The sequence below is a fragment of the Triplophysa rosa genome, linkage group LG8 (genome assembly GCF_024868665.1).
Source record: "Triplophysa rosa linkage group LG8, Trosa_1v2, whole genome shotgun sequence".
In the NCBI taxonomy this organism is placed as follows: Eukaryota; Metazoa; Chordata; class Actinopteri; order Cypriniformes; family Nemacheilidae; genus Triplophysa; species Triplophysa rosa.
Genome location: NC_079897.1, coordinates 6,547,587 through 6,559,527, shown reverse-complemented (window position 1 = coordinate 6,559,527; position 11,941 = coordinate 6,547,587). Strand labels below are relative to the sequence as shown.

The 11,941-nt window shown below is 41.0% G+C and overlaps 1 protein-coding gene across 1 annotated transcript in view; it reads right to left on the bottom strand.

Annotated features, from left to right (window-relative positions):
- The window catches only part of znf407 (zinc finger protein 407), a 60,616-nt gene that overhangs the window by 27,247 nt on the left and 21,428 nt on the right, over window positions 1–11,941 (bottom strand). The window contains exons 2-3 of the mRNA XM_057339902.1: window positions 8,356–11,295; window positions 5,779–5,893 (exon numbers count right to left, since the gene is read on the bottom strand). Coding sequence (XP_057195885.1) covers window positions 5,779–5,893; window positions 8,356–11,236 — 2,996 coding nt within the window. The 5' untranslated portion in view covers window positions 11,237–11,295. The remainder of the gene's footprint in view (window positions 1–5,778; window positions 5,894–8,355; window positions 11,296–11,941) is intronic.

Sequence of the window (11,941 nt, the reverse complement as noted above, 5' to 3'; positions counted from 1 at the left end):
GGGGAAATAGTAAAAGAGTGAATGGAGCCTGCGTGTGAAACACTTTTAGAAGGAAAATAAAGACATGAACTAAAAAAAAGTATTAAACAACCCCCCCTTTCAGCTGCAACAGCCACAAGAAGAGCTGAAATGTTATCAGAGGATGATCAGTCGCAACTTGATGCTGCTATTTGTTAATCTCAGTTCAGCAGAAAACAACACTTTAGTTTTCTTTTAAAGTTGTTAATGTTGAAATGAATGTATGTTCAGTGCAGGTTTAGAGATTATGGCATTTTGCACATTTTCCTTCATTATATTGTTGTGAGACATTGTTATGCCATCGTATAGATATGAAAAGACATGTTTATTTCTTTGGTCTGCCAAAAACCATCAATTCATGATTTTAGGTATTTAATTGTCCGGACCTCGACTGGCAAGGAGGGTTTGTTTACTGGACCTCAAGCAATTTTAGTTGAAGACTCCTGATATAGACTATCAGAGCATTAGACAAGTCTATCGCACCACCACCTGTGAGAAACATTATGATTCATTTGTAATTGATAAAATAATTGACACATTATTGTCACACGAGCCTTATGGGAATATGCTATTAATTATGCAATTGAGAAAGAACATATAAAAGCACAAGCAAATTAATACAACCCTTAGTCTATGACAATGGCAGCGTTAGCCTTATTAGAGGACATTGCCAATGGCAGAATCCGAAGAGAATGAGTTTTTAGGGACCACAATGATTTTCTGGCCCACGATGATGACTTGCTTATCAGCCATTTCAGATTTCCAAGGGCTATCCTCTTGGAGCTCTGTGCTAGTTGGGTCCGAATATGGAGAGAGAGACAGCGAGGAGCCACGCATCTAGGCAAGGTGGCCTAGACCAACCCATGATTCATACATCCTTACAAACAGCATGGTTGGGATGAGGCTCCAAGCTGGCAGGGTGCGCGATGGGTGGCTTCTTGGTGAGTGATGCATTTAAAGTTATGTTTCTATATTAAAAAAAAATGTGTGTAATTATTCAACTGCCCATCAGGAGACCGCGGTTATCCACGGACGTGGCTGTTAACCCCCCTCACCAACCCACAAACTCAGTTGTAGAGCGGGCGATTGGGGCAGCTAAAAATGTTGGTGGAGCAGCTTTGACAGGACCGGGGGAATGCTGCTATACCACCCTGACAAGGTGTGCCACATCGTGCTGGCCTGTGGTGTGCTGCACAGGCACGGCATACCACTTGGTGAGGTGGTAGCACCGCCAGATGACCCCGACCCAGGACCAGTGTATGTGCAGCCCAACCAACAAGCTATTCAGGCCCGTCAACATGTGATTGCGACAATATAAATGGTAATCAGACACAAAGTACATTTTTTGTCCAATACTTTTAATGAGTGACTTATGTCTGTGAGTGCGTCAGTGATATTTTTCAGGTGAGTGTTAATTTCTCCGAGGGCCCTAACGATTTGCTGTTGTGACTGTGTAAAATTAAATGCAGGCTGGTGTGTACCAACATTAAGCAAATGAATAAGAAATTACCTTCATGGCAGTCCTGTAGTAAATCCGAGTCTCCCACAGTAAAGGATACTACTCCAGAGAGTAAAGTGTTGCCGAAAAATAGAGGAAACTCTCTGCTCAAAGGGTGTGAGTTCATTGACCCCAGTACAACCGCCTGTTCTGCCCACACTTTGTCGGTGCGCAGCAGTTCTCCGCTTAACTTCTACTTTTATATCCGACCATTTCTTTTTAATTTCATTTAAAGGTGCAGTGAACTAGGACCATAATTTTAACCCGAGCTTTTGTTATATGAGAGGGAATTGTATTCAAGCGAACATCTTGTAAGTGTCAGACCTGAAAACGCCCTTGTTACTGAAATAACAACGAAGCGAATGGCAGGTCCTGGAATGCACCTATCTATGACAAGTTGAACACTGCCTCCACAGAAGAATATCAACGCCTACTTCTCGAGCTCTGCCCACTGGTTCGCGCATGACACTACTGAACACAAGCTGCACGGAACCAGATAGAGCGAGTGTAAGAATCATGCCGTTAAAGATCGCAAAATATTGTGCAGTACCTGGTTGTGGAAGAACACAGTCGCTGCATAACCTTCCTTCGGATTCCGACAGTAGGAATGCGTGGATGAAGTTCATTTTTAAAGATGTTCCAGCTCACGTGGGGGAAAACATTGAGCGTTTGTTCGCTTCATTTCAACGGGGTCTTTGTCTTTGCGGAGAGACTAAAATTAAAAAGCAGTGCTGTGCCATCAATATTGGATCCGATAGGAATAGCGCAGCAATCTTATGTGAGTAAAACATATTTGTACTATGCGTCACTATTGCTTTGTTAGAGATCACTTGATATGCCCTGATAGTATTACCTGGGGACCTCTAGTCATTTGTAATAATTGTAATCGGCATCTCTGTGATTTGGCGGGCTCATATATCATTTTTCAAGGTTTTATCCACCGTTTGCGAATAATGGAGGCTGTTTTGAAGTGTTTTGATATTATTTCTGGTGCTGGGTCATTTTGGCTGGACGTCTACCATTTGTTTATTTATCATGAAAACTATAACATTTGAGACCCTCGATCGCGGTGATCTTCTGTCCGGAAATAAGTCCGTAAATTTGAGTAAAATCAAGTTACGTAACGTTACGTGTCTAACCAAATTCACAGAAGGCTCCAACTAAGTCAACTACACAAGCTGCTATCCAATCATAGCAGTGGGCGTTTACTTCCAAGTCTTCTATGCGGTCCGCTCTTAAAAACCGAGCGTTTCTCCAGCCGGCCTCAAAACTAGGGTAGAAAATAGCCTATTACTTATTGATTTTGATGTTTTCAAATGTAAAACCCACGCAAACGTCATAAGTAGACATCAGTATAAAACAATAAAAATGGCCAGTTCACTGCACCTTTAAAGTGCGATTTTCCGATCCCACTGCGTTGACGGCGTCAGCCGAACTCTCCCACTATTTTTTTTCCTTTTGTTATTAATTCCAGAGGACAAAGTTCCAAATAAAATATTTTTTTCTAGTTTCTACCTCCGAAAGTAGCACCTCCAATTCCCATTCCGTAAATTTTCGTTTCTTGCTGCTTGCTTTTTCTATTTTCTTGCTGCTTGGTTTTGCCAAAGTGGACTCATTACCATATTCAAATTTATTTAATTGAGGGAGGAGACAGAGTGCTGGTGCATGTGCGCTCAATTTCACGTTAATTGTGATGTATTAAGAGAATATGCGTGGGATCCTGCGTACGCAGATTCATACATCTGAGTTTTTTTGTGTGTACGCACATTTACAGCTTTGTCCGTACCAGTGTTAATTTTGACAGCAAATTTTGATTTAGTTTTAGTTATAGTCTTTTGACGAAAATGCAATTTAGTTTTAGTCACATTTTAGTCAACCCCGTCATTTTAGTTTTAGTCTAGTTTTAGTCGACGAAATATGAAAAACATTTTAGTCTAATAAATATACATTATATTTAGTCTACTAAAATCTAAATGGTTTAAATCATTTACTTGGTGTAATTAAATGTTCCATACGAAGATTCAACTGTTTTGACATAATTTACTTCACCTTAGAATAAAATTAAACCAGGTCATTACCTTTATTTTTCAGAAAATTCCAGTAACTAGATATGCATTGCTGGAACGCAGAGTATTAGACCATGAATGACATGTTCCAGTTCGTTCAATCCCATTTGACTCAAATGACTCGTTAAGTAGGGCGTGTTCATTCAACCAATGAAACGCTCTGACACGGCTCACACTCAAAGGCTATTGGCTCATGGCATGCCTCTTTGAAGAAAGAGTCTTTGCTTGATACAGCAATGAATGAGAATAGCTTTCAAAAAGACATATTATATAAATTGTATTACATTTCTTTAGTCATGCAAACATGTTACATATTTGGTTGGAATGTACAGTTCGACTCACTTCATCACTTCTATAATCGGTAGAGGACAGCGCTGGTTTCTTTTGGCTGAATCTATGTTGCATTTCACGTTATGCAGCAGCTCGTGTTAAGTTAACATAGGCATATAAAAACCTTTGAGCTTGCCTTCGTAATGTGTTTCGGGGTGACTCGCCTGCAGTCGCGCTTCAAGTTTGCGCCGTTTTACCGGCGATCGTGAAGGAAAATAAGACGCTTTGTAAACCGCGTGGAGACACAGAATACATGTCTGTGCTTCCACTTCTCCCAGAGACTTCTCTCTACCGTTTATATGAGATAAGCAGCACATGCGCGCAAACTGATGTCCGCCAGGTGGGACAAGAATATTTTCGTCTCGTTTTTATTAGTTGACGAAAATGTCAGTATATTTTTATTACAGTTTTCGTTATAATGCATTCATTTTTATTTAGTTATCGTCTCGTTTTCGTCAGTGAAAACATGTCGTTAACGAATACTTTTCGTCATAGTTTTCGTTAACGAAATTAACACTGGTCCGTACACAATGTTTTAGTATGAATTCAACGCAAGTCTTTGTACATGAGGCCCCAGGTCTGTCGTGATTGGTTCCCCGCTTAGAGTGTGTGTTTGAAGATGTCCCACCCACACCATATCAGCGAGCTTCCGCTTCTCAGGCTGTTGTGATTGGTCAGTCCCCCTCTCAGTGCACGTGTATTCATACGCTTTGGCTTTTAGCAATAAACAGTAACAATGGCGTCAACTTGACTGCATCAGTTAAAACCATGCGGATCGATCGAAGTGTAACGGATGGCTGCTATTGCATGTCCAAACATCAATCTTTGTTAGAGATCGCAATTTTTTTCCTACTATGGCGAGGGAAATGACACCGGACTGAATGGGTCAGACCAGTTATACTGTATTAATTAACACTAATAACAGAAGCGTTTGTTTTGCCTTTTTATATTGGACCTAAGTTGGATAATAAAACAAACAGATTGACTAGGAGACATTTGCAAGCAGGACTTCAAAGGACGTTTCATAGAAGTACACTCACTCACACACACACACACCTTTGGGTTTGACTATCCCCTGTGGGGACAGTCCCTAACCCTATCCCTAAACCTAAAGATCATAGAACACTTTTTGCATTTTTAGATTTGTAAAAAATATTGTTCTGTACAATTTATTAGCTTTTTTGCCCGTGGGGACCTCAATTTTGGTCCCCACGGTGACACGAGTCCCCATGTGTTGGTGTGTATTCAGGTTTAGGTCCCCACCGGGATATACAAACATGAACACACACACACACACACACACACACACACACACACAATATCAGTGTATTACACAGAACAGCTTTCACAGCCGATGTTACAGTCATGGAAGCTATTATTTGACTGTTGGTTATCTTAGAATGTGTGTAGCTGAATTCTTATTACCAGCTGTAGGACTGTGATGAAAGTGAAAGTAATTAAGTGCGCAGCACAGTCAAATGTTTACAATCTCTGATAACCAAACACTACTCCAGTGCCTTGCCTTCCTCTTCTCTAAGGAAGGCCTCGCTGCTTTTTTGGCGTATTCCTTTGGGTGGAGGTTTTTCAAAAACTCAGAATAGTGACATCATTTACCCATGAAATAAAGGGCTGTAGTCAGATTTCAGCCGTTCTCTGTAGTCCTTGAAAAGCGAATTATGTTAAAGACAATATATCTCTTGGCATTAAACTTTGAGCTTCATCATTTTGCAGATATTGTTTATGCTCTAACAGCAACATTACACACTAATTAAAGTTTGAAAATTGGCATCATGGCGAATGGCCCCTTTAATAACATTGTGCTGAGACACCTTCCGAAGTTTCTTTTTGAAGAAACATGCTACTCACCCACAGATGTGACACTTGTACTCTCTCATGCCCAGGTGCCTCTTGACGTGGTTGCGGGCATCACCTAGCTGAGCGGTGGCAAAGTTACATATCTTGCACATGAATGGTTTGGATCCTGTAGAGGCCAAACAATAAGGACATTAGTTGCTGAGGCCCTATGACCACTTAGTGCCACTATAACCATCAACTTTTAAGTGAGAGATGAACACATCAAAGCTCATTCTCCATGAAGTAAGAGAGCCATGTTTGAAATAAACTATGCCTTGCCTTGCCTTGCCATTAGCTAGATGTCACAGTTTCTGTTGTAAAATAGAACAAACACTGAAACATAATCATGAACAGAATTTAAATACACATACATTTATGTGATTAACTATATTAAAATTGTATTAGTATGTATAATAAGCAAAGAAGGTTGCTTTATGTAAATGAGTGGACAAATTAACGTATGTATCCTACCTGATACTGATATTACAGATTTTTATCTTACTTTTAGATTGTCATATGGCTGGTTGTGCATGATCTGTTATGTCATTAACTGCGTGTATACTTCTACATTGCACAGAAATGTCTATCTATGTGTCTGTATGGTTGTTTACGGATTTAGTGGAACACACCACTGAAAACATATGTATAATTAAAGAGAGTGGTCTTGTGCTACCAACACTCGTCGCCAGAGGCTGCAGTGCAGCTGAACTTCCGGTGGACTAAAATGCGCTTTGTTAAGAAAAATACTTGATGTTTCGTTTTGGTTTTGTTGTATATTCATTTGATGCACTTAAAGAAATATTGAGGAAAACAAACCAAAAATGTGTCTCGTATACGGTGGTAAAAATGAACGGTTTATTCGTTTTTCTGTTTTGAAAACAAAAACGAATAAATTAATTATCCGAAAGTACACGGACCATGGAGCTCAGTATTCCTGACAATGCGAACAAACTCATGTTCCTGCGACATCCCAAAACACCAAATGTTCGGTATACACCATATAATAAAGCGTATTTATGTAAAGAAAAGTAGAAGCCCAGAACATGATTGCAAAGCGCTTAAGCATTGTCCTGTGATCCTTTTTTGATCCGCTTTCTTTCTGTTCACGTTCTAGGCTCTTCGGCATTTCTTTACATAATACTCTTTATTAAGGTGTATACTGAATTTGGTCTTGCTAAGCAACATTTAACATTTTGGAATGTTGCAGGAACTCAAGTTTGACATTGTCAGGAAGACTGAGCTCTGTGTCCCGCACACAATGATGCCGATGCGGCTGCCTTTAGAGCGCACTGATGGCAGAGACATGGAAAGGATGGAGCATGTGCTTAACAGATCTGGCAAACGTAAGATTGCATTCCTCATTTTTTAGCCACCATGTTACTATTCCACCCTTGGACAAAGAAACATTTAAATATCCTTATAATATAGGGCTGTGCAAAAATATCGATACATGTAACTATCGCAAAAAAAAAAATTCGATAGTGATACCTCTACTATCGATATATTTTTTAAAATCATGTCATATACATACGGCCAAAAGTAAGTGGAAGCGAGCATGGCGAAAAATATAAGAACGCTTGGAGCTCTCAGAGCTGATGTGTGGGTGTGCTTTGCTTTTTAAAATAAGTAATGGAGTAATGAGTTATATAAAAGAAATGCTGTTTGTAGGCTTCGCAAGTCATGACACAAGTCACTTGGCTACTGCAGTGCATTAGACAAAAAGTTTATTAAGAAAAGTAACAATGACATTTATTGTGCTTTCACGGAGCATTTACAGCGCGGATGAAGCAGGGGTTTTATACTGCCCATGTTCATTGTTTTAACTGTAATGCACCACAACAGCCAAGTGACTTGCGTGAGCCACCTTATTCCCCTGTGCTACCCACTTGAGGGGCACAATCCACAGTTTGAGAACCCAAACCTCTGATCTAAACCCAAACCTCTGATTGCACATCATGGCCACTCTGCAGAGGTAAGGGATGTTTTTACACTTATCCTTACAGAAAACCCCCGGTGGTGCACAGCATGTTGTATTTCTAGCTCTACTTTTTACATTTTCTATTTAAAGTATTGAAATATATCGCAAGTGTGTATCGTATCAAAATACATAGCAATATATTGTATCGTGACCCATCTATCGTGATATGTATCGTATCGGGAGGCACTTGCCAATACACAGCCCTAGATATGACTCTTGTCATATATCCAAAAATGTTATCTAAACAAGTAATATGTCTGCCGCTTTGTTCGGACTAAATGAAAACAAACACTTTTAAAATAAATCATGATAGTGAAGTCTTACCTGTTTGGTCTAAGGGCTTATCTGTTATGTCAAATCTGTCAATAGGGACTCTATATCAAACAACTTTTTCTGTATAATGCCAAAACTATTGATTATGGGTTAGGGTTTATTTTGTGATGACAACGGTCTGGATATACAGTACATTATCCCGTTTATGTACAATCCCTATTTACAATATTCTATGGATTGTAATCATGTTTATTTGACATCAGGAAAAGAGAAGGCCACATACATACAGTACATACATACATACTGCAAAGATTTGGTAGTGATAGAGGGAGGTGTACCTGTATGTGTGCGAACATGAGCCAGGAAAGCCATTGAGTTGCTGCTCTTGCAGACTTTGCCGCAGTACTTGCACACATTGCCCTGGTTCTCCTGACGCTCTCGATTGATTTGCTCGGTGTCCTCCAGCACATATTTGTTCACTTCTTTAAGCATTTCCTCATGTTTCTCTTTGATGTGCACGAACAGGTCCTGCTCTGTTTGGCATGGCTCATTGCACCTGACACATTTAAAACTAGCGCCTCCTTCTGGAAGATCCTCAACGCTTCCCTGCTCATTGCGCATGTGTGTTGCGCTGCTCAAGTGCTGTTGCAGGTTACTTTCAGTGTAGAAAGACTTTCCACAGAGCAGGCAATGGAAATGCTTCTCCTTGGATGGATGCTTCATGGAGATATGGACATTTAGGCCACTTAAGCCATCTGCCAAAAATCCACAGTCCTCGCAGCGGATCTGTGGGTTTGGCATGGTGGTCTTTGTCTCAGGTCCAACCAGTGTTTTGGGCTTTCTGGCATCCTGCTGTTTTGATGTGTCTATAGTGTGGTCTCCTTCAGGTGACCCCTGCTCATGCTCTGCTAAGGCTTTTAAGGAAAAAATGCAGACATCAATTGGAATATTTTTGCCAATTTGTTTTTCCTTAGAGGCACCATCATCCCCCAAGTCAGTCATTTTGTCCTCATCAAGCATGCATTCCTCCCCCACCTCGCCCAGTGCTGCATTTTTCTCCGCTGTCATTGGCTGGACTGTATCAGGCATGGCTGACTCCGTCACCGATTCTTTGCCCTCATTGGATGTAATCTCAAAAGCAGTTTTGAAAGTTTCATCATCAACTTTAAAATGCTTTGTAGTTGTGGTGTCCGCTGCTGTTTGATCAGAACTGTCAGAGCTCGGGTCTGATCCTACGTGTGTCTCTGCCTCATCACAAGTGTGCTCGATACTCCCTGAAGTGAGATCAGATGGACTTTTCTGTCTCTCCAGATAGCTCTGACGTTTCTGCTTGTGTTTTTCTGTTGCTGCGTGCCGAAACATCTCTCTGCGAGTCACAGTGTAGTAGCTGCATGCAACACAGACAAACTCAAAATCTTTTGTGTGCTTACGCCGCACATGGAGAGCAAGAGACAGTGCAGAGTGAGCAACAAAGTCACACTGAGAGCAAGAATTTGCCATGTGATCCTTGCTTTTGTTACAAGGTACACCGGAGTGATTTGCATTCATGTCATTTATGGTTGTCTCAATTTCTGCCACTTTGTCAACTAGCTCTGCCTCATTTTCCTTTGCTTGACCCGGCCGCTCATTGTCTAGTGGAACTACTCTGGTGCCTTTACCTTCGGCTGCTTGCGTTTTGTTGATGTGCTTTTTGGTTTCACAGTGGCGGTCCATGTCTCCTTTGGTCACACAGTAGTAGTTGCATAGCTTACAAACAAAGCTGTACATCCGACTGTGCTTGCGTCGTATATGCACGCTGAGGTTGGTTGCATTGGAAGCAACAAGTCCACAATGGCTACAAACAGTCACATTAGATGTCTTTGGTCTACCTCGCTTCTGCTTGCAGGAGCCTTTTCTTACTGTCTCGGGTGGCTCTACTGATACATTCAACTCAACACACTGTTTTTGAACAATTTCTGCATCCTCTTCCTGATCATCGGAGAAAATCACAACGATTTTTTCAACACAGTCTTTAAACAGAGGGCTAATGTTTTGCTCTTTGGCCAGCTCCTGGTGGGCTTCTTCAGACAGGTGGATTTCCATAGATTCTGTTGTGTTGGTGTAGTAATGACATGCCCTACAGTGAAAACGGTGCTCTACCGGATGATGCATTTTGATATGTTGAGCTAACATCACTGTGCTGTCGGCTGTGAAGGTGCACATTTCACACTGATGCTGTGACACGCTTCCTGCAGACAGTGTTGGCGTATGTGTTGCTGATGGAGACGGAACTGATTCTGGAAGCGTTGCCTCCTCTGCTTTTGACGACTCTCGTTGCTTTTTTTTGTGCTTATTGCTCAGGCAGTGCTTTTCATAATCACTCTTCGCAATGCAAGAATAGCTGCAGAAATTGCAGAGGTAACTCATTTCTTTATTGTGTATCCTCTTGATGTGTGTTTCCAAACTAGGTTCGTCTTTGAATTCATGTCCACAGTAGGAACATGCATACACACTTTCAGGCTTTGAATGCCTTTGACCTCTGTGGTTTTCATTGCGTCCATTTATTTCATCACATTCTTTACTCTTCAACTTATTTTTTATGTGAAAACTGCAACCTGCTTGCGCATCACCTTTATGTGGATTGGGCTCTACAATTTGCAGTAGCATCTTAGTGGGACTGGTTCGTTCATCCTTAGACGTACCAACAGCAAAAGACTCATGTGTATGTTTACAGTCTGTTAAAACTATGCTTCCATCCAATCGTCTATCAGTGTTCACTTCCTCTGACAGAGACATTGAAGCATTTTCCATTTGTGGCTCTGAAAGTTGTTTTACCTGTAACCCTTTCTTTTGCACAAAGTTCTTTTCAGATGTTGTCATTGCGTCGGGACTCTCTTCAGGGACACAGTCGATGTTTAAGTCTATCCCATGAGAATGTTTCCTTTTTGAGTGAATTTTCAGTGCAGTTTGAGTTTTTGCTAAAAAACTGCAATGTGAACAAACCAAAAGCTCAGTTATTTCTGAAGAGCTGTGTTCATTAGACGGTGTCAAAATAGACCTCTGGTCCTCTGATATGCCGGTCAGAACTTGTTCGCTTTCTTCATCCTCTCCTTGATCTTTTGAAGCTTTAGTCCGTTTAGGTGCATATGGAACATCTTCTGTCTTAGTATTGCTGGTGGCTTTGTTCTTGTCCTGTGAAATCTCTTTTCCAGACCTTAATTTCCGCTTTAGATTGTCCATTTTGCTGCGTGTTTTTGATGAAGAACCAGCTGGCTTTATTTCAAAGATCCATGAGAATGCTGAAAAACAAAAGCAATCCTCGTAAAATATTACAATACTTTTTATGTCATGATTACTATTATCATTATTATTAAATGTTAACTTAAACCTGTAATATTAACGTGTGTATTGATGGGTTACGAAATGGGGTACTGGAGAAGTATGTGGCACGCGCAGCCTGTGTCTTTCAATACTTTTTACTTTCATGCATGACTCCACACCCAGGGCTCTAGAGTGCGACCAATTTGGTCAGAGTGCGACCCCCTCTGATTGGCCGTGGTCCAGATTTTCCTGTACGTGTGTGTACCAGAGGTCGCGTTAAACGAAAATTCTCTGTCATTGGCAGATTTTTTTTACCAGTGACGGAAAAATCTGAAGGCCGTCAGTCATTTTGACGGATTACAATGAGGGCAATGTGTAACTCCCCGTTTCCCTTCATTAGAGGGTGATATGCTCGCGAAGGGACGTGCGTGTTTTCACATGTCATTGTTACTGTCTAGACATATGTGATGCGATCTGGGAAAACCCGTCGGATGTCGCGCTGGGACGCCTATCAAAGTAAACCACATAACATGAAGAATGAAGGAGTATCAATGCACATTTCCAGCCAGTCCTGTGTAAACTACGGCATGCAAAGTTTTTTATACAATGTTTTTGTGAGATGAC